The following is a 23,988-nucleotide window of genomic DNA, read 5'->3' as shown; positions in this document are numbered from 1 at the left end:
TTTGCATTTCAAGGCTATGGACATTACAATAGTGTGCAGTGGTCAGGCCTAAGAAACAGTGAGTTTCAAGTACATGGATCAGGAAACTTCTCTACCAGGACTCTGCACATTTTCTTCATGGAGAAGGGGTAAGGGAGTCTGGTTTGATATTTTAAGTCCATAATTTGAATCTATGCACCTGTAAGGAAAGCACTTTTGTATTAATAATAACCAGCATAGAATAGTCCGGTTTGCATTTTGATCAGGTCATTCTGTTGATAGTGGGTAGAAAACTCATGCAGGACAGGAAGGATATGATGGAATCAGCTTTCATGGTATATTTCAGGCAGAGGTAGGAGTCAAGATGACTCCAGGTCTTTGTGTTGGGTGAGCAAGCAGGTGGAGATTGCAGGAGAAACAACTTGCAAAGAACCAACGGTAGGTTTGGGACATGTTCATCTCAGGGGCTCAGGAGACATTCTGTAAGAGGTGGTTAGCTGTGACTGGGTGTATGTGTGTGAAGCTAAAGAAGGTTTCTGGATTAGACATGATGATTAAAGGACTTCAGAATTCAGGTGATAGTTAGAAAAAAATGAGAAAGTATGGAAACCAAACACAGAGTGGAGACTGGGGAAGTCATGAGCCATGGATGAGCACTTACAGTGAGAGAGTGTAAAGAGAGCCCATCCAAGAGGAGATACAGAAGAACCAAAAAGAAGGGCTAGAAAGAGGCCAAGGAGACTATAATATCTTACATGAAAGGGGAGGAGAGGCCTTGAATTAAGCCAAAGTCAGAGTGTCAAGTGCAGCAAAGAGATTTTACTTAGTGAAATTTCAAGTCAGTACAACATGAAGACCTTTTGGAGAGATGCTTTGCAAGTGTGACAGACTCAGGAGCCAGGTGGCAAGTGAATGAAGAAGGAATAAGAGGTGAATAAGTAAACAGAAGACCTAGGAGATGGAGAGAGGAGACATTGGATGAGAATTTGAGGAACAGGAGGAAATGGAGGGGGAATTTTAGGAATGCAGAAGTTTTAAGCACAAGATGTCCATGGAGGCTGGTCATCCCATTTCTGCTCTGCTATCTGTTGCTGCCACTGACGATGCAGATCTTGATGAAGACCCTGACAGGCAAGACCATCACCCTAGAGGTGGAGCCCAGTGACACCACTGAGAATGTCAAGGCAAAGATCCAAAAGGAAGACATCCCCCCTAATCGGCACAGGTTGATCTATGCTGGCAAAATTCTGAAAGAGGGGTGCACCCTCTCTGACTACAGCATCCAGAAGGAATCCACTCTGCACTTGGTCCTGCGCTTGTGAGGAGGTGTCCGAGTTTCCCCTTTTGACATTGATAAGTTTGCATTTGAAAAGTTTCACGGCACTTTTCTTTCAATAAATTTCTGGCATTCAAAAAGAAGAGGAAGAGGAGGAGGAGGAGAGAAAATTGCAAGCACAGTTACAGACTCAAGGAAAGAAGTTCACGTACATGGAAAGATGAAAAATGTGAGTGGGGTGGGTATGTTGCAGGGCATCCCCCTCATTGATCCAAGAAGGCCACAGGGCCTCCAAACATCATGTCCACTACACCTGTGTCAAAACCCAGAAAGAACAGTAAAGAGGACTCTCTTTGTGTCTCTTTTATTTTTATGAAAGAGAAAAGTCTCTTCAGAAAGCTCCGCAGGACATGTCTGCTTATTTTCTATGGGCCAGAACAGGACCATTTATGTGACATGTTACAGGTTGCTTGCACAGCGCCCTGCCACAACCCCTCTGCAGAATTCTTTCCTAGGTTATAGAGACAAGGGATCTAAACATGTATATCCTAGACTCTTTTACAGAGATTACATAGGTGATCTGGCTTCTCCTACAAGCAAAGTGGGAAAATACTAATGTTTTTCATTTTTTTTATCTGCTCTTGTGAAAATGCCCATGTCTGTCTCTGATTTCAGAGGTGGTAATTCAGTGACAGTAGTAACTTCTCTGCTGTATCAGTCCTGAGGTTGGGCATTTTTCTTCATTGTCTGATTTTTTACATATTCCTAAACGTTTCAGTATCTAGTAATAAGTCCCTTTGTGTTGAAACAAATTAGAGTGAATATTGTCTGCACCTAAGAACGTTGAACAGTGAACAACCTAGGCTACTGCAACCCAAATGAAAACTGGAAAGAGGATGCCACAGTTTTAGGATCCTCTAGTAGGGGAAGAGGTCTAGGTTCATGCTATTGTGTGGACAACTGAAAGCATCTGTAGATAAGTGTGCATGTAAATAGTACTGAAAGAGCTTTCTTCTAGTTGGTAAATGAGTTTTCTTAGGGGAACATAAAAATGTTTAAAACATAACCATCTTTCTGTGAAAGCCATGTCCTGAAGAGCTGTCCACCCAGAACCCAAGCCTATTTCATCTCTTCTACCTCTGCTGACACCCACCTCAAAAGCACCAGTCAGAACCACCCATTCAAGTCTGAGCAGTAACAGTTACAAAATAACTGGGATCAGATGAACAAAATGAAAAAGAAAAGAAAGGAGAAAATTGACCTTGATAATGAATATTATAATTTTAATTATGATTATGTGGACAAACAAATAATGTGGCAAGGGTGTTTTTGCAACTCTTCCTAGATATTTAGCCATTTCAGTCTTGGATCTAAATACTTTCAACTGCTAATACTGTTTTCTTTATTTTAAAAATAAAATGTTTTATGATTCAAAATATTTAAAATACAAAGGAGTATATTACAAAAATAGGGTTGTCTCCCACTCCAGGTAGTTTTTTGTGTATCCTTCCAAAAACACTCTACATTTATGCAAATCTTTCCTTGTCAGTTCCTATAGAGTACTTTATGTTTCCTAAAGGCTGCACAATATCATATTATATGAATGACATATAATGTATTTAATCAATCCCTTATTGATGGACATTAGGCAACGTTCAATATTTTATAATTGCAAGCTGTCTTTAGAGAACATTCATGTGTGTACATCTTTCTCCACATAGCTGAAATCCTAGATGAACAATGCAGGATCAAGAGTTTATCATCTTAATTTTTTATAGATATTGTCCAATTACTATCTTCAAAAAGGCACTATGCAAATTTATTTTATTTTAATTCTATGTTCAAATCTCTAGTTAAGAGCCAATTTTAATCTGCTGGTAGGAAGTACAGAGACTATAGGAAAAGTCAGCTATTCTCCAAAGGGTATTTAGAATCTTACTGTATAAACCATTACAGCATTAAATGTCTGCAAAATTCAAGTGGCAAATGGCCAGTGCGTATCAATTACACGTCTGCTGCAGCTCAAAGGCAGATGGCCTTTTAATTTTATATCCCAAGAATTATACCCAAATTGTATTCCCTTTCTCAGAGTGCTCTTTATTTTTATTTTCACTGAGAAAATGGATTATTACACTTTTCAAATATCAAATTAATTTTAACCTAAAGCATGAAGAAGCTATCTAGCACATCTTACTAAGCTGATATCTAGGATTGGGATTTAATTCCTGAATACACATTGAGCCCTGATAACTATATAACACCAGGAGTTCCATACAAGAAGATTTAAAGACATGATCCCTATTTCAGTGACCCTGCAGTCTAGGTTGAGAAATCAACATATAAACTTACATGGTGAAATGCCAAATGATGAGTAGTATGTAACTGCCATGCTGTTGAATTCAACTCTTATGCTTGTAAATTCAAAGAAAGAAGAGAAATATACTTTACATGACCCCAGTCTAAGTATGAGACAGCATCAGGCAAATCTCAATCAGGGGATATTTTACAAAATGTCTGAGCAGCTCTTTTCAAAATTTTAAGGTGGGCTCTTTTCAAAAATTTCATGGGATGACGGCACAAAAAGGCCCTTGCCCAATGCCAGCTCCTATGTCTTGCATTTCCCAGCCTGAAAAGTTATAAGAAAATAAAGAATTTATCGTTCCAATTTGGGGTAGAGAGTTTTCTTGTCTCCCCTTCAGCTTGAATAAAGAAGCATGTTGAACAGTTACTACTGACAGCTATGTTGTGACCACATTAGGGAAGCTAGACAGAAGACAGAGCTCATGATAAGAGCAGAGCCAAAAGTTTAAGGGGGGTGGGGGTGAGGGTGGAGCCAGAGCCACAGCCTGAAAACTGTTCCACATGTAGACTTAGTGCCTGAACTCAAGAAGTCTGGACTTCTTTTTAACCAGGGCCATGGGAAGGGCCTCTGTTCTCTCCTCTGCTCTCACTGGCCTGCCATCAGTTCAGGCCAAGCCTAAGCTCAGTTATATGCCTTTTGTTCATTCATAGCCAGGCCTCTCCCCTCCAGTTCATGGTGTATTTCAATCCATCTTCCATGTTATTTCATGAGTGATTTGTATAGCTCAACCCTCATTATGTTTTATCCTGCTTAAAAACATTAATTACTCCTGATAAAATTCATGATCAAGGCAGGGCACAATGGCCCACACCTGTAATCCCAGGGGCTTGGGAGGCAGAGGCAGGAGGATTGAGAGTTCAAAGCCAGCCTTAGCAATTTAGTGAGGCACTAAGCAACTCAGTGAGACCCTGTCTGTAATAAAATACAAATCGGGCTGGGGATGTGGTTCAGTGGTTGAGTGCCCCTGAATTCAATACCTGGTACTTGCCCCCCAAAATTTCAAGATCAACTTCAACCTTCTTACCATGTATTCATGAGGGTTTTGTGTCTGCCTCTAGCCAAATTTGGGGCACTTTATCCTCCATTGCATTTCACCTTCCCCACACAGTTGCTGGGATATGAAATTGTCTCCTTTGCATGGGTGTAGACTGTTTCTTGTACCTGGAATCATCCACCACCATCACCCACCTCTCCCACCTTCACACTTACCAAACTTCTTCAAAATATCTCTAACTCCAGTGACACTTGAGGGTCCCTGAACCATACACCTTTGGTCTATGGTACCTAGACTATTTCTTTGCTGTAACATTGACCTCACTGTAGTGGAATAGTTTGTTTGTTGACATTTTCAACTGGATCCTCAGCACTGACCACAATGTATCTGACTGACATCCTCCATAAACAGTTTTAAAAGGAACAAAGAAGAGAAAGGGGGAAGACAGAGAATGGAAAGGACAGGGAAGAAGGGAAGAAAGCCAGAGCTTTCTCTTTGAAGAGAAAAGCCAGTCAAAACTGTCAAAAATTAAGATTTACCCAAGATTTTTCACAGATTTTACTCAAAAAAGCTCAGATTACTGATTGCCCTGTCCAGATACCATTCTAAATTTAGAGCATTCTTTGCCATAAAAATAAAAACAACAATAATAATCATATTGCAGAAGAGAAGGTGTACTTCCTAGGCCCTCAGCTCCACACCTGTCCTGCCCTTGATACTTCAAGACTTTGGAGTGGGGATTTGAAAGGCTGCCTCCTCCTGTAGTCATGGAGAATGCAGAGAAAACAAATATCTGCTAGCACAGGTAATGTTCATGTTTCCCAATTGTAGCTGCATATGGCACGAGTTGTAATGGCTTCGAGTAAAGCATTCCTGGCCAGTATTAATGAACAACTAGGTTAATGACCAAAGACTCAGACTCAGGCCATGCACACATTCTGTTGTTCATTAATTCCTGGGAAATGACCTCAACCATGTTCATTACAGCTCAATTATACTCACACTCCTCAGAAGAGAAGAAAGCATTTTAGTCTTAATATCAAGCTATATTTCTTCTTGTACCTTGACACATGGGCAATAGAGACACAAAAACAAGTTATTAGTCCAAATACCAAACAAGTAAAAGGGAGTGACACTATTGCTTTATCATCTTCCATCCATCAATGAGAACTAAACCCAGGGAATTTAGAGGTCACTGAGCAGGCAAAGAAGGGCTTTCCTCATGATTCATTCACACATTGGTATTCTCTGAAGGCACAGCAGGGCACAAAACACATGTGACCTTCAAATGTTCAGAATATGGATGAAGATCTGAAAAAAATTCACATCTCCAATATCCACCTATCATTCCATCAATATTAATAAAACCTTTCTTCAAAGCCAGGCCCCATAGACAGATCCTGAGTAATGCAAAAAGTAAAAGACCCCTCAAGGAATAGGAAATCAAGATACACAGAATGCACACAGGTCATAAAAATTTTAGACATGACATAATTGGCCACTTTCATCCAGGAGTGGTCTAAATCATCTCCCCTTGAAAATGGCCTTAGTGACAAATGGCCTTAGTGAGCAAATCTTTGTGACTTCTGAGGCTGCAACACAGAATTCATTCAGCTCTGCCCTGCTAGCTCAGATGCTCAGTTTTGGACCCTGTGCCAGTGTGTCCATTCAGCTACCTGGAAGCAGCCATGTTGTAAGTGATCCCAGGCTACATAAAGAAACCCTAATCAGTGCCGCAGTCAACAGAACCAGCTGTGGTCCAGGAGATGGCAGTGCCCACCCCCAGACATGAACAAAGATGCCTCCAGAAGATTCCAGACTCCAGCTGTCAAGTCACCCCAGCCCATGACTGTTCTAGCTGAGTCTTCAGTGTGGAGCAGGGAAAATCTGTCACCTCTGTGTCTTGCTGGAGTTCCTGAAGGACAGGTTGGCAAGTATGACTAGATAGTTCTGAAGTCACCAAGTATGTGCATGGTGGGGGAGTGGGGGGATATTCAACAATAGAAATGGCACCTCTCTCCCCCGCCTCCCATGCATGAGAGAGAGATTGAGAGAGAGAGATTGAGAGAGAGAGAGAGAGAGAGAGAGAGAGTAAGAGAGAGAGAGAGAGAGAGAGAGAGAGAGAGAGAGAGAGAGAGAGAGACAGCTACTTTGTGACATTCAGTAATAGTTCTTACATATATGTTCCTAGCTCAACGGTGCCCTAAAGAGATCTGTGAGAAAGTGCTGTCATCTAATGGAGGAGCATTTAGCTGCATCTGGAAAAAAAATAAAAACAAAAACACTACCATGCAGCTTCAATGAGGCCATGTGGTACATTCAATGTGAGGTAAATTAATTCCAATGTTAAGGTGACCTTGATCTTGTAAGAATGGCATCTTATAATATAAGGTCATAGAATTTCTTTTTAACCAGGGGTATTGAAAGTTTTGGCCTTGGTTTTCATAATGACATACTGAAATACAAGGAGAGTTTAGAAATGACTCGACTGAATATTAGCCAGATACTCACACAGATGAATCAAGGGCTCAAAGTCCTGTATGTGTATTTCATTTACTTTAGTGTAGTACATAACATTATGGCTTTAAGATAAAATCTGTGCCAAAATAGTACTGATTTTTGTAGTTTTAAATACTAAACATTGTATACAGGCATTTCATTATTTAGTAACTTTTGCTCATGTAAACTGGGATTAATTTTTCTCAAATATCTCTTTCTTTCTGACAGAAGGGTCAGATAGCTATTATCCTCCTCGAGAAGAGGAAACCAATGAAATTGAGCGACAGCAGGCACAAGTTCATGATACCCAGGTCCAGACAAGATCGGATGACAGCAATAGAAATGAGGTCATTAGCATACAGCAAATGTGTAAGACCTCTGCATCACTATAAGAATTTAAAATTTGTCCTAGATGGCCAGGCCATGTAGATTTTGTTAATTTGGTTCATTTGGGAATGAACCCAAACTTGTCATTGTATTATACATAACAAATGTAGCAGCTTTTACATTATCTAGATGATTTTGGTGTTTTCTTTTATTTTCCTTTTTAGCCCAGATTGTTTCTTGTGAAGTAAGATTACGAGACGAGTGCAAAGGGACAACCTGTAATAGGTAATACTTACTATCATTCTCAAAATCAACTGACAATATATAAGAAATCTTTTTATTTCAAACTGGTGTACAGAGAAGCTAAATTTTGTTTCCATTACTTTCATTTAGGTATGAATGTCCTGCTGGCTGTTTGGATAGTAAAGCTAAAGTCATTGGCAGTGTACATTATGAAATAGTAGGTATCAAAAATGTTAATTTTATGGAAATAGAATCCTTCCCTATAATTTTTAAGATTTGCATGTGGGATATAGCAACTTATATTAAGTATATTTTTCTTAGACATATTTATTTAATTTAAAGTCATATCAGTAGCAAGTAGTTTTGTCTTAGGCAGAGATTAAATATTTTAACATCATGGTGTCTCCTCTTTCTTCCTTCAAGCAATCCAGCATCTGTAGAGCTTCAATTCATTATGGTATCATAGACAATGAGGGTGGTTGGGTTGATATCACCAGACAAGGAAGAAAACATTATTTCATCAAATCCAATAGAAACAGTGTTCAAACAATAGGGAAAGTACCCAGATGATTTTAAATTGTAAAAATGAACTAAAACATTTTTTTAGGGCAAAGTGTAGAAGCATTTAATTAATGAAGAGAGAAGTTGGTAATTTTCAAGATGTGTTTTAGCTACTTAATGTCCATAGATTAGAAGAAGAAAAAGGATCTAAATTCAAAGTTGAAACCTTTTTGCTTATAAAGGGCATGATCTGAATTTTCAAGAGTTTCATTAAGAATGTGTAAATTTACAGTTTAATATAAAGCAATGAATTTTTTAGCTATGGCAAGTGATACCCCAGAGAAGACTAATTAATTTGCATATTCTTTCTGCTCTGTTTAAGGAAAATGGTTTATTTTATGCAACAGCAATTTTTTAATAAATTAAATCAGATTACTTGGTAAAGAACATTTAGCTAAGTCTATAATATACTATATTGTCTTCCATTGTCAGTCTAAATACAATTCAATACCATAAGAAGCACTGATTACTGTTTTCAATGTTTCTCATGTTATACACACTAAGTACTTTATTCTAAAACACTACAGTTTTGTTCATTTTTCTATAGGAAATAGAAATAATATTTTGACATATTTTTGTGTAGTGTCTTTTGAACCTCAGAAGAATTGTTGAGCCTCAGAAGAATGTTTTTCTTAGCAAATGTAATTTCCTTTCTTTGTAACTATGCAATTTAATCTAATCAAGCTCCATAGTAGGGTTAAGCTGGAATACATAGTTATAGAAAATAAATTATTAAAATTTGCAAAATGAACTTTAATGTATACAGTTTTTTTCAGAGGCTTGATATGTAGGTTTTAGCTACTTGCAAAACTCTCTTTAGTAAAATATATTTGTAGAAATATTTATTAGCTAATTCATTCAGCAAAATTTTATAAATTACATCAATAAATAATTACTAGTTATTATCTTTATTAAGCCAAGCTCTGCATATTGTATTAAAGAACATTTATATTTTCTCTTAAGTTTAAGTTTTGCTTGTCTATTGTAGAAATTCTCTTGAAATATTAAGTGTACTACATTTGATAGGTTATATATATACTTTGTGACTCAAATAATGTTATTGGGAGGGATGTCACATTGCAGATGATAAATATTAAATATTAAATTTGAAACTGAAATAAAAGATTGTTAAGATTTGCACCTTCAATACTGAGCTAACATGTTCAGAGGGTGAACACATCATATCCATGCTAAAAATACCATCACATGGCTGGGTGTGGTGGTGCACCTGTAATCCCAGCAACTTGGGAGGCTGAGGCAGGAAGATCTTGAGTTCAAAGCCAGCCTCAGCAAAAGTGAGGAGCTAAGCAACTCAGTGAGACCCTGTTTCTAAATAAAATACAAAATAGGGCTGGGGATGTGACTCAGTGGCCGAGTGGCCTTGAGTTCAATCCTCAGTACCAAATATATATATATATATTTTCACACACACCCACAGACATACACACACATACCATCACAAAAATCTTTACCTTCTGCAACAGGTATTTATCTCAAAATCTGGACATGCATAAGCAATTAAAATTTTGACATACAATGGTGTACCTAACTTTATGTTCCTATTTTTAATAATTCATATAATGAGGCGAGATTCATTCATGTGCTATAGACACTTCACTAGATATGAGGATAAATAAAAATTGATTAATGCATACTCCTTTAAGGGACATATTATTTTTAGGCTTTATACAACATTGTCTTGTGTTTATCTCTGTGGATTCCATAGAAACTGGGAATTTTAAATTTGATATGTAACCAATGTGTAGATAGTATGTACATTGTTTGTGTTATTATCTATTTTTGAGATTAATAATGAAAAGAAACCACCCTCTAATGTTAAGAAGTGAAGGTAGTATGGATTTAGCCTAGGTGATGTATTCTTATATCTCTACTTACATGGGTATACTTATATCTCTACTTACATTTTAATGAAAAATATTTTAAAAATACAGTGTGCATGGATCTGAAAGGCCCTAGCAGTTACACTTATGATGATGCCTAAAAGCAAATGATTGATATTACTGTCTTTTTATCTTTAGCAAATATCAGTCTGCTAATTCCTTCACAGTCTCTAAAGTAACAGGTGACACTTTTTTTTTAAATCTCATTTCCTTATTACTGTGTGTTGGGTTTTTATTTCTAACAGAGTCACTTATTGTTTTGTGCTTTTATTCTTCAGTTCAGGCTGTGACTTGTGAAACTACTGTGGAACAGCTCTGTCCATTTCATAAGCCTGCTTCACATTGCCCAAGGCAATGTTTTCTAAATTTTCTTATGTGTGTATGTATATGTGCATATGTATGTTTGTGTTTGTGTGTGTGTGTGTGTGTGTGTGTGTGTGTGTATGGCTTTAGTCTGTTTTTACATGAAATTCTATGTCTCCAGGATTCAAATTATAGTGGAATTTATTGACTATAAAAAAAGATCATATACATATGATCTTGAACTGCTAAGCAGTAAAAAGTGATAGGACTTCACAAACTTCACACACTCCTGGCCCTCCTAGTATGTCTTCTCCAAATTCCAGAGTACTTACTGCTATTCTTTAGCAACAAGGATGGTGCATGTGATTTGTATGTTCATATTTGCTACAAAAGAGTTCTTTATCAGTCTGCTTGGGCTACTATAATAAAATGCCATAGACCAGATGGTATAAACAACAAAAATGTTTTCCTCACAGTTCTAGAGGTTTGGGATGTCCAAAATCAAGTTGCCGTATGATTTGGTTACTTATTGGGACTCTTCCTAACTGTCAGGCAGCATCAAGTATTTTGTGTCCTCACATGGTGGCTGGAGAAAGGGCTTACTCCCTTGTATCTCTTTTTGGAAGGTCACTAATTCTTATGTTTGGTAAAGGGCCCTCCCTTTTGTCATGTTGTAACCTTAATTCCCTTCAAAGAGGTCCTATCATATGAATTTTGAGATACAGAAACATTCTTTCTACAAAATGTTCCTCCATAGACACTGAAATGATGTAGTTTTAGCATTGCTATTCAGTTTCTAAATTAGATTAATCTAATTGCAACTCATAAGTCAAAAGGCCTATGTCTGCTTTTCTTTTAGTTTTTAATATGTTCTTAAAAATTATAATGAAATTTATCTACTATAAAATAATGAAGAAAAAGTCTTCACTTTTCTGAACCAAGCTAAGATGAACACTATTAGAGGAACAGTACATCCACAAGCCATCATCAACACAGAAGAAAAGTAAACTATGTGCCTACACATACTGTCTTAATCATAGACATGCTACTTCCCAAACTCATAATGAGATTTAGAGAAATAATGGTAGTTTGATGACAGAGGTTGAGGTAGGATGATCATGAGTTCAAATATAGCCTCAGCAAAAGTGAGGCACTAAGCAACTCAGTGAGACTCTATCTCTAAATAAAATACAAAATAAGGCTGGGGAATGTGGCTCAGTGGTCAAGCATTCCTGAGTTCAATTCCTGCTAACCCCACCCCCCCAGCCAAAAAAAGATTAAGGAATCTAATTATATGGTAAAATGTATTTACTTAGGAAAACCCTTTTAAAACTGAAGTAATATCTCAGTTAAAGAATGAGCTTGTTGTTGACAAAGTAACAGAAGACTATGTGGTTGATACAGGAAAGCAAATACTTCATCTGTCAGAAGGAAGATTCTCAATTATTGATGTGATTTAAGGTATCAATTCTTTTGCACAGGAATATCTAACCTGTTTCCTTTTGAACACCAAATCCTTTTATTTCTACTCTAATGCAAGAATACTGTTGTAATGTTTTTGGTCAGCTAACTTGGTGCATACTGATTTGAGACTTCTGGATTCTTCAGCACATATGTGTTTTATTGAAGTCAGCAGATTACAAAATGGATGGAATACTTTGAGGATCCCTTACTGTATGAAATTCTTTGTATACTTTTTCACCATCTGACCACAAATGAACTATATGTTAAACATTTTTTATATTTTTATTTTTTGGGGTACTGGAGGTTGAACTCAGGGGCACTTGACCACTGAGCCACATCCCCAGCCTTATTTTATATTTTATTTAGAGACAGGGTCCTACTGAGTTGCTGAGCACCTCAATTTTGCTGAGGATGGCTTTGAACTCATGATCCTCCTGTGTTAACCTCCCAATCCAGTGAGATTATAGGCATGTGCTACTTGTTGCCTGGCTATGTTAAAAATTTGTTATAATAATATAATCTTCTGTTTCTAGAGCTTCACCAGTTATGCTATTACAAAGCCTACTGATTTGATTAAGTCATTATGTAATTTTAGAAAATTTTGCAGGATTTTTTTCAGACTAGTCCTGTATTTACAGATTATATGTTTATAGGGAGAAGTAGAGATATATTGATAGGTGAAGTTGATGAATTTTAGCATCAAAATTCCACATTTATAAATATTTATTATTCAATATATGCCAGTACTATGCTAGGGCCCATGCAGCTAAATGAGTAGGAATAAATAATAAGCATAATCTCCATGAAGCATAGACTATAAAGTCTTTCTTAAGTAAATACTCAACAAATGGTAATTCTGTCTCTCTCACAGTATGTATAAAAATATTTTTCCCATAGAGAAAAATCATTCAAGTAAAATATTAATTAATGACTTTCCTACTTCTTGTCTTATTCCAGGAAGGGAAGCATCCAAAAAAGGAAAATGATATAAATTTTTAAATTTCAATTTTATTATGTTTTCACCAAATAATAAAACCATAGAGTTAATAATTTATACATGATTTTTACGTTATGTAGTTTGGAAAGTACCTCCTTATACACTTTTTAACTTTTTGTTTTATTGAATAGTGAAACCAAGATTATCTTTTCTCATGTAAAATTTTTAATAGCTCATAAATTAGGTCATAATTGTATCACTGATATAATAGTTTATAACTTTTAGGGAACTATATGATTGATATATCTACCTTAGAGTTTTATTTCACTTAAGGGTATATCCTGGAGAACAATGGCAAGGATAATATAAATAAAGTAGCTAATGAAGGATATGAAGGACTGCTTGCATAGTCATGTCCTTGGGAGGTTTCATAGCTACAGAATAACCTAAAATAAACTGTAGAATTTGTGTGTGTGTGTGTGTGTGTGTGTGTATGCACGTGTGTGGGCACGCACATTTGTATTACTAGAAATCTTATCCTGCTTTACATTTATCTATAAATAATTAGGTCTTTAAAGTTATTAAATACTTAAGATGTAAAAGTGTCATTAAAATGTGTTAGCATTTTAATTCAAGGCTTACAGGCACAATATAGATAATGGAATGTTTACTAGATCACTGCCTACCTTCTCTGTAGAATGTAACGAGATGTTAAAAATAGATATAGGATATAAGCAAAAAAGTTGCCCTGTCTTTTCTGCTTTTACCTGAACTTAACTAAGTAGATATTAACTCACCTCAAAGCTATTGACCTTGGCCTTCTGTAAACCAAGTGTTAATATAAGTAAGGTAGAGTTCACACAGCATGACTTTAAGGGCATAGCAGGTAGTTTTACAACCAGTGGGAGGGCAGTGAATGTCCAACAGTTCCCAAATATAGTCAGCTCATTTTCCAGTCTAAGGGACACCCTTTGTTCTTTAAAACCCCAGACAATTTATTTTTTTGGGGGGGGAGATGGGGCTACCAGTTTTGAGCTCAGGGACACTCCACCACTGAGCCATATCCCCAGCTCTATTTTATATTTTACTTAGAGACAGGGTCTCACTGAGTTGCTTAGGGCCTCTATAAGTTACTGAGTCTGGCTCAGCTCTATAGCTACTGGGATTGCAGGCATGTGCCATTGTGCCCCGCAACACTCTCTTTTATAATGGTCAATTTTTAAATTCAAAGTTATAAAACACTCAGATTTATTTCTTATTGTTTAAATAGTTCTGGTTTAGATATTGAAATATGAAATATGTACAGTCTGAAGTATACAGTGTTATGCATATTTTAGAAATAAGAACTAGAGCTATTTTTAAAAGCTATCCTGAGGAAGAGCTGCTTAATTGGTTAAGGTAGTTTCAATGAAAATTTTGAAAATCATTGATACCACCATCCACAGTGATTTTCATGTAGTTGTTATATTGAGAATCTCATTTAATATGAAAAACTTAATTTTAGTTTTTCCAATGTTGGTTTATATTTCCTTTTAGTGCATGAATATGTGTTGGCACGCATGCTTGCATGCATGTGCATGTGTGTACACTAGATAGGGGGAGAGAATAAACTAAGAAGAGCAATTGATCTTTAAAAATGTGCTATATGACAGTTTCTTTAACTCTAGGAGTAGATTTGAAAATATTTTTGATTAAACACTGATAATTGAACTTTATATTTAAATAAAGTTTTGGGAAATTTGTTTTACATGAACTAATCCAGTCAGATAACAAGCAATAGGATATCTAGAGAAAGAACTTTTTATGCAAAGAAGAATATGATTATGTCCCAATGTCCCAAGGCAGAATCACATTGTGTTTAAGAAATATCATGTCAAACCATCATGACTGGGGTAGAGTGAGGAAGGAAAAGAGGAGTGTTTAGCTCAGAAAGTTAATGGTGTACTGAATATGCAGGGCTTATTGGACATTCTAAGCATCTTGTCATTTCTTTGAATGAAATGGAAAGCTCCTGGAGTATTTGAAGAAGAGAAATGATGTGTTTGGACTTATACATATGGATATAGATTGGAGAGAACCAGTAATGAACAAGATCATCCCTGGAGAGCCTGTTGCAGTCAATTTGACAGTAGATGATAGAATCCAGAGTCACTGAGCTTGAGATGCTTAGGGATTCTCTGATCTTAGATATATCCTAAGGTGTAGCCAATAGAAATGGCTGGGTTGAATGTAAGGTGTGAGATAAAGAAAGGGACCATGGGTAGAATAAAGATTTTGGCTGAGACTCCTATAATAATGAAAATACCATGTATTGTGATGGGAATCCTACAAAGAAATAGATTTGGGGAGTAGAGATTAGGAATTTTTATTCATACAAAATAAATTTGAGATATTTATTAGACCTCAAACTAACAGGAGGGTTGAATAAATGGCAGGAGATATATATATATATATATATATATATATATATATATATATATATATATATAGAGAGAGAGAGAGAGAGAGAGAGAGAGAGAGAGAGCCTTGCTTTTGCTGAGGCTGGCATTGAACTTGACTCAGCCTCCTGAGCCTCTGGGATTATAGACATGTGCCACCTCACCCAACTATAATTTTTGAATAAAAGAAGTCCCAACTGCAGATACAAATTTGGAAATCAGGTGTTTGTAAAAGATAATTAAAGCCATGAATTGAATATAAGACAAAATATGTAAACAGAAAAGGAACTATGAGATGTTATGACAGTGACTCAGATTTTCCTAGTTGTCTGTTGACTACATTTTTCTACCGACATAATGAGTAGCAGATTCCCCACTGCATAAAGGTGCTTTTGATGTTTTCTTCTGCTTTGAATCCCCAAGTTAAATGTCTTCCTGACTAAATTTAAGATCTCACATTTGTGCTGAAACTTAGATGTGGATAAAATAAACAGAAGCAATTGTGCCGATTGCCTGCTTGTACTATTGACCTACTTCAGGAGAGAAAAAAATAATAGGGTTTACAATGTTGAGTTTGGTTCTGTGTATGAATGCGTATGTCCTTATTAATAAGAATGACTGATGTAAACCACTTACATTACATGAGTTTTTTTTTTTCAGAGTATATTGTCCTCATAACTGTATGCAGGCAAATCCACATTATGCTCGTGTAATTGGATCTCGAATTTACTCTGATGTAAGTATCTTAATTAATACAGATCTCAATATTCATGCTTATATAAAAATATATACATGTATTTAAATGTATATATGTGCCTTTATGTAGAGAATAAGAAAAGTTTCTTTACCCAGAGACTTACTCTTGGAACACTCAATAATATCACTGAAAAATGAATATATTCATGTGCAAATATGAGTGTAAAATAGTTTATTTTGCATAAGTTGTTATTTATATCTTTCCAGTATGTCTTTTCACCACAGTTTTTGTTATTGCATTATAGTTATACATAATGATTGGATTTGTTGTTACATATTCCTACATACACACAATATGACAATATGATTTGGCCCATATCACTCCCTAGCATATATCTTTTTCATGTATTTTATATCAGGCACTTAAAGGAATAACCTTGGAGGCATTATTGGGAAGGAAAATGCATTTTTATTTTTTCTTCCTTTTAATTCATCCACATCTGAAGTATAAATTGGATGACTACGAATTTGCTAAACATATAGAATTTGCTAAATGCATAGAAAGTATTCTAGTGGTTACATGACTATATGTTTGACAAAGTCACTGAAGTGTATGCCTTTTTAGAAAAGGTTGAATTGGTAAATTTTATTCTATGTAAATTATTCCTTAATAAACTTAGTTGAAAAATTTAAAAAGATCTACTTGAGAAGTAGCTTAGAATACAAATCAGGTCATTCCCTAAAGTACAAAAGGAAACTAATTGCATGTATGCTGTAAGTAGATGACTTAAGAGGGTTTAACAATGAATATTAACCATGATGGTTTCCTTATGGATAAATGTACTTTGAGCAAGGTTTAAAGTGTTGGTTGGTAGAGGAGATTATGGAACATTCTGGGTGGTTTGCATGATATCTACAAATACATGGATTAAATATGTTGCTCATAGCCATACCTTGAACATTGGAGCTAAGAAAGGCCACAGCCAAATTAGTCTGAAAGAGAGAGAAGAATCTAGGTGAAGACGCTGAAAGTCATGCTGATGAGTTTAGATTTCATGCTGAAGACATGTATAAACCATCACAGATTTCTAAGCCAAAAAGTTACAAAAACAAATTTAAGAATCTTCTTGTTTTGATTTTTTAGTTTGCTCTAATTAGTTATACATGATAGTAGAATGCATTTTGACACATTGTACACAAATGGAGCACAACTTTTCATTCTTCTGGCTGTACAGAGTATAGGGTCACACCAATAGTGTAGTTATGCATGTATATAGGGTAATAGTATCCATCTCATTCTACTGTCTTTTGCATTGCCAACCCCCCCCACCCCTCCTCTCACTCCCCTCTACACAATCCAAAGTAAGAGTGTACTTATTCAATAGAATACCACAAGAATCTGATTGTGTAAAGAAGCCTGAAATATGCATATTACCACCTTGTCTCTTTTGAAACATTCATTTGAGTCCAAGGTTTTCCCAAATTCAGCTTTGAAATTATTCTCCCATTCTAAGCATTACAAGCTTTAGATTTGCAATTTGCATTATTACTGTCAGCAGCTTAAATGTCCTACAGATACCTGGAATTTGCTAGCCCTCACATTTGTGTTTATATTCTTATCTCTTTGAAATACACCCTTTTTGAAATTTTTCTGTCAAAATCATGGCTGTTTCTTATATTCCAAATTATTGCTACTTTCTCTGTGAGGTACCTTGCTGGCCCTCCTAATTCAAGCATGAATTCATCCTGCTTTCATCTCCTATTGTGTTGCCTTTACCACTTTACCTATTTTGTTAGGTATCCTGTTGGTTACCCTGTCTGTCTTATTAGTTTGTGAGTTCCTCAAGGGCAGCAGCTGTGCTATCCATCATTTCTTCATCACTTCTTCGATATCTGCCAAGTTATGCTTGTTCCTGCTCTGACAGAACCTAGAGCACACAGTGGCATCAGACACTAAGCAAATATCTTACACATAAATATTTGCTGAACACAACTAATGAATGTGTAGGAATGTGTCTATCTGGACTCTTCAGAGACTTCCAGAAGCATTGTTTCTTCTGATTTTCCCATTAAGCATCAGAATTTTTAATTTTAGTCATGCCTGTAAAGAAGTCTTTCAGAATAGTCCATTCAATTCTATACCTTGAAGCCACCATTTTCTAGAATTAGTTTGTTAGATCTTGTATCCTGAGATCATTTTATCTTCCTATCTCAGTGAAGTGGGTAGATAATATGTATCATTATTTGGTTCTTTAGGGAATAAGTTGGCAATATAAAAATTACAGTCACATGGGGAGTGCAGAGTCAGATTAAACCAATAATTTCCAGGGTTCCCAGCTCCTACAATATATATAATCCCTTTAAATAAAGTTGATATGGAAAGATGAGCATGAGTCAACCAAATTGCCTCCCTCTGGATTTCTCTTTCTCTCCGCCCTCTCCTACTTTACACTGTAGAGTTAGAACGTGCACATTTTACTGCATTGAATTTTTATTTGTAGTTTATTACAGATTGTTAATTTCACATTCATTACAAAATTCCACTATATGCATGGAGAAAATTCTTATTTCTTTCAAATAATATATTCTTACAAAGTATGGATATGAAAAAAAAAAACTTCTGACTTTTGAACTCAGCTGGAATGCCTGCTGACTGCAGAGCTGTAAGCTAAACAATAGTCAAACATAGTAAAAGTGTTTGGATTTAGTGAATGTTATCATCTAAGCACTTTTGTTGCCTTGGGGGGAAAAATGCTGATATTACCCTTTTAACAGAAGAGCAAAAATATATGTACAGAACTGTTTCTATTTCCATGTGTTATGAACTGTATTTGGATACGATTATGAATTCAGTGTGGGCCTTTCATATGGTCAATAAAATGCCTCCTTAGAGTCTGGACACAAGGTTTTAGATGTGTGGTATTTTTGTGAGATAGGAAAAGCCTGAGAAGGATTAAACAGCCTGGCTGCAGGCTCTTTGAGCTAATAAATACTGACTGATGGCACAGAGTTCAGAGCACAGCGAGAAAGCAAGGTCACGTAAGATATACACGCTTATGTGAACTTTAAAAAAGCATATTCAATCACCCACATGTGCAGAGAGATAAGAACAGAACATGCCAATGAGACTGGGAAAGACCCATGGGGATTTGAGGTGGGTGGCTCTATACTGAAACAGTTCAGGCATTTCCTGTTATGGGATTTCCTTAGGCTGCACTCAGCTATCGACAAATTTTAGTAGAACATTTGGCTTAAAGCCAATAGTAAAATCTAGGAAAGACTGTGATAGGCCAAAAGAAATTATTTGACTTTTAGAATTCATTTAAAAATTTTGAAAGTATTAGACTTGAAACAGTAATTTTCTCCTTCATAGAAATTTTATTAAATTCAGATTATGTAACTGGTACATTGTAAACAAAGCCATTTTTCTAATACTCATGTCAGGTCCTTCAAACCAGAGTAATAATAACTGTTGCAAATCTAAGTAGAAGCTATAATTTTTTCTTTTTTGTCATAAATATTTTATTAGTGCATTATAATTACACATAATAGTGGAATTCATTGCTAAATATTTGTAAATGCACACAATATAACAGTGTAGTCTGTAATCTGGTCACTTTGTGTTATTCTGTAGGGCAAAACATTTCTGCATAGAATTTTATTATGTAATAGGAAAAAAATCCCCATTTAATATATGCCTATATTTTGGCAAATGGACCATAGAGATATGGTTATATGGAAGTCAAAAGGGAACATGAATGAGGCACAGATAATCCAACCTATGAACATTTCAGCAGACTGATTTCAGTATGCATCAGCAAAGGGTAAAATTTAATAATGACACATAGGACCCTGAGGAGATAAAAGGACCTAATTTGCTTTTTTATTTCTTTGACTATAAAAGCCTGTTTTTTGTACAGCACTAGTGTTTGTAGATTAGATGGTGGAAGGGTGTTACCATGGCAGCCACCCTCAACATCTTCCTTCAGACTTTCTCAGGATTGGCTTTGACTTTGTGCCTTTTGAAACATTCCTTTATATGCCAAACATTGTCCAGGAACTCTTAAATGGCTGCATAGACAGATGTCAGAAGTAGAAGAATAAGCTGTGCAAGTTCCGCAGTACTTTCCTAATAGTGGCACATTTTTCTCCTTGCCTCCTCAGCTGTCCAGTATCTGCGGAGCAGCAGTACATGCTGGAGTGGTTCAAAATCATGGTGGTTATGTTGATGTTATGCCTGTGGACAAAAGGAAGACTTACACGGCTTCTTTTCAGAATGGAATCTTCTCAGAAAGGTAAAAACAAGCATGTGTGTATGTGTATGTGTAGTGTGTGCAATTGTTTTCATGTACCTACCTTGTGATGTATGGTTGCTTCACAGCAGACCCACTTGCACATGATTTCATTAGGCGACCCAGCTTGGGTGTTTCCTTTACATACTTGTGTAACGACTGGTTTTCCAGGGGTGGGAGAATCTGCAGTACCAGAGGTGCCTGTCTCCTGCAGGCTTATAAAAATCAACATGAAAATCGGATTACAAGTCAGAACCACTCTTTTGTTAATTGCTCTTATAATTAAGAAATTTCTTTCATCCTCTTTTGGATTTTCTAGATTAGGTTTTATACTTAATTCTTTCTCGATGAACAAGGCACTGAATATTTCTCTAATCCAGTTATCTGACAAAGTATTTGACAAAAATAATGAGTCTGATTTTCCCTAGAACCAAATTCTCTTTTGCACTGGAACTTGGATGCCTTGTATGTTGTAAATGAACTCATTCAGGTCCTATCATGGTATTTAGCTCATTAGTATTATATATACTTGGGGATTTGAGAAAAATTCATGTGGCTCACCTTATCAAGTGTTAATAAATAATAAGATAAATGAACCCTCAATGATTTTTTGAAATTATCGGTACTTTGGAAGTAATGTTATGTCCCACTTATTTGTATAGACACAGAATAAAATCCCTAACTTTTAGGTGTTTCCTGGGATTTCCAAAATTACCAATGGAGGATTCGTATATCAACTAGTTACTCTAAAGAACACCACAGGATATGCCATGCAGGATATCTAGATTGTCTTTCACATAACCTTCTGGGTATCAGCCTCATAAAAAGACAAATCTGCATTTAGTATCTATATTCAGATGAGATCATATCAAGAGGCCATTATTGAGAGGGGGATTTCTCAATAACTTGCCTCCTGGCCTTGAGAATCAGATATGATATGCAAAGTGAATTCTTGAGTCTATAGAATCTGATATTTCCATTATAAGCTAACCTGAGTGATATGATTCCATTCACTGCTTATATTTCTTAAATTCATCTTGAAGCTATAAAATGGCATTCTAACAAAATTGAGAATAATAATTTTGGAGTATCTGATATGAATATTCCAGACACTAGGCACTACCATACTCTAAGTATTTTCTCTCAACTTCACCAAAAGCCCCATAATGTCTATTCAGTTCTGTCAACTCTGATGTATATACATGTTAACTGATGTTCCAAGTTGGTTAAATAATTGACGTGCCCAAGGTCACATAACTTAATAATCCCTGAACTCAGACTCCACACTAAGGCTATGGGCTCAGAGATAAACCTTGAACTTGACCATTTGCTTGTGTGAAAAACTTGGTGCATGTGTGTCCATCCATATATTTTGTGTGTGTATGCACATTTGTGGTTTCTGCATCATTTTTCTCACTTTAAAATTCTCTTCCAGGGCTGGGGATGTGGCTCAAGCAGTAGTGCGCTCGCCTGGCATGCAGGCGGCCCGGGATCGATCCTCAGCACCACATACAAACAAAGATGTTGTGCCTGCCGAAAACTAAAAAATAAATATTAAAAAAAATTTTTAAAAAACTCCTAAAATTCTTCCTTTTATTACATATATATAAAGAAATACATGAAAGCACTTACACTTTATCTCTTTCTTAGCATTCATTGTATTGATCGTTTATTGCCTTTAAAATCTTTTAAAATTATTAAGCCAATAGAATTATGTAAAAAAGCAAAAACTTCAAAAGCTTCTAGTTGAAAGATGAAATAATGATTAATGGTCTTATCAATATGTTTTAATTTCTAGAAATTTAAGCAAAATGTAGTTTAATCATTGATGCCAAATAAAAAATAAACAATTTAATAAAGAGTAGAATTTATGGTTCTCATTACTTTTAACTCTGTTTTAAAAGTACCTCCAAAATAACACTGCATGCTTTGTGGTGTGTGTGTGTGTGTGTGTGTTTTCCCATTTTGGTGAAGAAATTTTTGAATCTTTTCAGACTTCACCATTAAATTTTCCTGCTAATATTTCCTTGAGAATGTGGATGTTATGAAGAATTAATCTATGCAATAGCGATATAATTTAAATTCTGTCAGAAATGATACTGACCTAGTACTCCACAATATTGCTTAAGTATCAGACATCTTTTTGACTTGGAGTTAACTTTTGTCTATAAAAATCAATTGTAAACTGAGTCTCCGCATTACCTCAAAAAAGTGGAGTGATGAGTGCCTAGCTCTGTTTTATTAGAATCAAAGGAAATAAAATATGAAAACTTGATACAGACTTTGTGACATTTTCTAGAGACTACTATTACTCCTATTGCACATCTTCAATTTCTTTAATGAACTTTCAGTCTAGCGTACAACCAAAATTTAAAGAATTATGTCATCCTCACTCACACATTCCAATAGCTACAAATTATAGTGGCCTTAGAAAGTTAATCGTCTGGATTCATATAACTGTCATAAGACAGCATGATTTATTAGAAGGATTATGTTTAGAGATGACATCAATATGTTTTTTTCATTTCTGCAGTTTACAGAGTCCTCCAGGAGGAAAGGCATTCAGAGTATTTGCTGTTGTGTGAAATGGAACACTTGGAAGGGGATCATAAAGACTATTCCAAATGTCATATTTCTGAAGTTTGTATAAAACTGTAACATTACTGTACCGAAGAGAGCAGCTATTTTCAGCCCCCCAAAAGTGCCAACTGCATAAAAATTGATAGACAAAATGTATAAAATAAAACATGGGACATTAACTTTGAAAAAAGTAATGAATATGTAATGGTTTTAGAAATCCTGTGTTAAATATTGCTATATTTTCTTAGCAGTTATTTCTACAGTTAATTACATAGTCATGATTGTTCTACATTATATATGTTATATTATATGGTGCTTTGTATATGCTACTAATAAAACAAATCTCAACATTGAATGTGAATGGTCCTCAGAAAATTATCTGGTGCATTTAAAAATAATCAATTCTAAAATGAAAAGAAATCTTTTTATCACATTTTCCTCAGCTATTGTTACCTGCACTAAATCTCAAGTTTGTTTTCCATTGAATACCTGAATAGTTTTTTTTTTCTTTTGTTAAGTTTAGGAATATAGAATAGTAAATCATGTTATAACACTCGCCATTTTGTATAAAATAATTCTTTAATATTCAGATGAATCTATTAAAATGTTTGGTTTCTTGGGAATGGCTTTAATAGTAAATGGAATAAGGCAAATAACAAATGTTCAAGATTCATTGATAATAACTAGGATCTACCAGAAAACTGAAATTGCCAGAGCATTTACATTCTGAAATTAGAAGACCAAAGTCATCTTCTTCAACTACTAAAAAATTTCTCTTTTGGGGAAGAAAAATGTTCTCACTGCAAAGCCAGGCTCATTAAGTAAACTCCAAGCTAAACCTTTATGAGAAGAATTCACAATGCTAGAAGAGATGTTCTTTTTGTGTAAAGAGGCTGACCACAGTGGGAGGGTCAAGGGAGGGTTCAGAACTCCCTCCTAGAGCACTGGGAGGGAAAGGCATGTTTCCTTTCTAGCAGTCAGAGCAGAAGCCACCATGAAGATCACCAAGAAGAGCGGACAGAGGCTTGCTAGAATGTGAGGTGGTCCTAGGTGGGTCAGGTCTCGCCTGCCTGAGTTAATGTCTAAGGTAGCAACGGAATGTGCCCCCGGAACACCTGCCTGGAGAGCTCTGGCTA

General features: G+C 35.7%; 1 protein-coding gene across 1 annotated transcript; it reads left to right on the top strand.

Moving 5' to 3' along the window:
- The first annotated feature begins 6,399 nt into the window (after positions 1-6,399).
- Positions 6,400-22,935, top strand: LOC144372650 (cysteine-rich secretory protein LCCL domain-containing 1-like). The gene is made up of 10 exons (XM_078035964.1): positions 6,400-6,541; positions 7,339-7,479; positions 7,662-7,722; positions 7,831-7,897; positions 8,104-8,233; positions 10,280-10,324; positions 10,421-10,493; positions 15,945-16,020; positions 20,145-20,275; positions 22,806-22,935. Exons 1-10 carry the CDS (start codon positions 6,400-6,402, stop codon positions 22,855-22,857), a joined length of 918 nt encoding a protein of 305 aa, XP_077892090.1. The 3' UTR covers positions 22,858-22,935.
- The last annotated feature ends 1,053 nt before the right edge of the window (positions 22,936-23,988 follow it).

This window comes from Ictidomys tridecemlineatus, unplaced genomic scaffold (assembly GCF_052094955.1).
Source record: "Ictidomys tridecemlineatus isolate mIctTri1 unplaced genomic scaffold, mIctTri1.hap1 Scaffold_140, whole genome shotgun sequence".
In the NCBI taxonomy this organism is placed as follows: domain Eukaryota; kingdom Metazoa; phylum Chordata; class Mammalia; order Rodentia; family Sciuridae; genus Ictidomys; species Ictidomys tridecemlineatus.
The sequence above is the reverse complement of the archived record's forward strand: the minus strand, read 5'-3'. Positions and strand labels throughout refer to the sequence as shown.

What these genes read in the sequence shown, in the direction of transcription:
- LOC144372650 (XM_078035964.1), top strand. Translation starts at nt 6,400, where the DNA reads ATGAACAAAGATGCCTCCAGAAGATTCCAGACTCCAGCTGTCAAGTCA. An exon ending in AAACAGTGTTCAAACAATAG is followed by an intron (nt 8,234 to 10,279) that starts GGAAAGTACCCA and finishes TTTTTATCTTTA; the next exon opens with GCAAATATCAGTCTGCTAAT. An exon ending in CCTGCTTCACATTGCCCAAG is followed by an intron (nt 10,494 to 15,944) that starts GCAATGTTTTCT and finishes TTTTTTTTTCAG; the next exon opens with AGTATATTGTCCTCATAACT.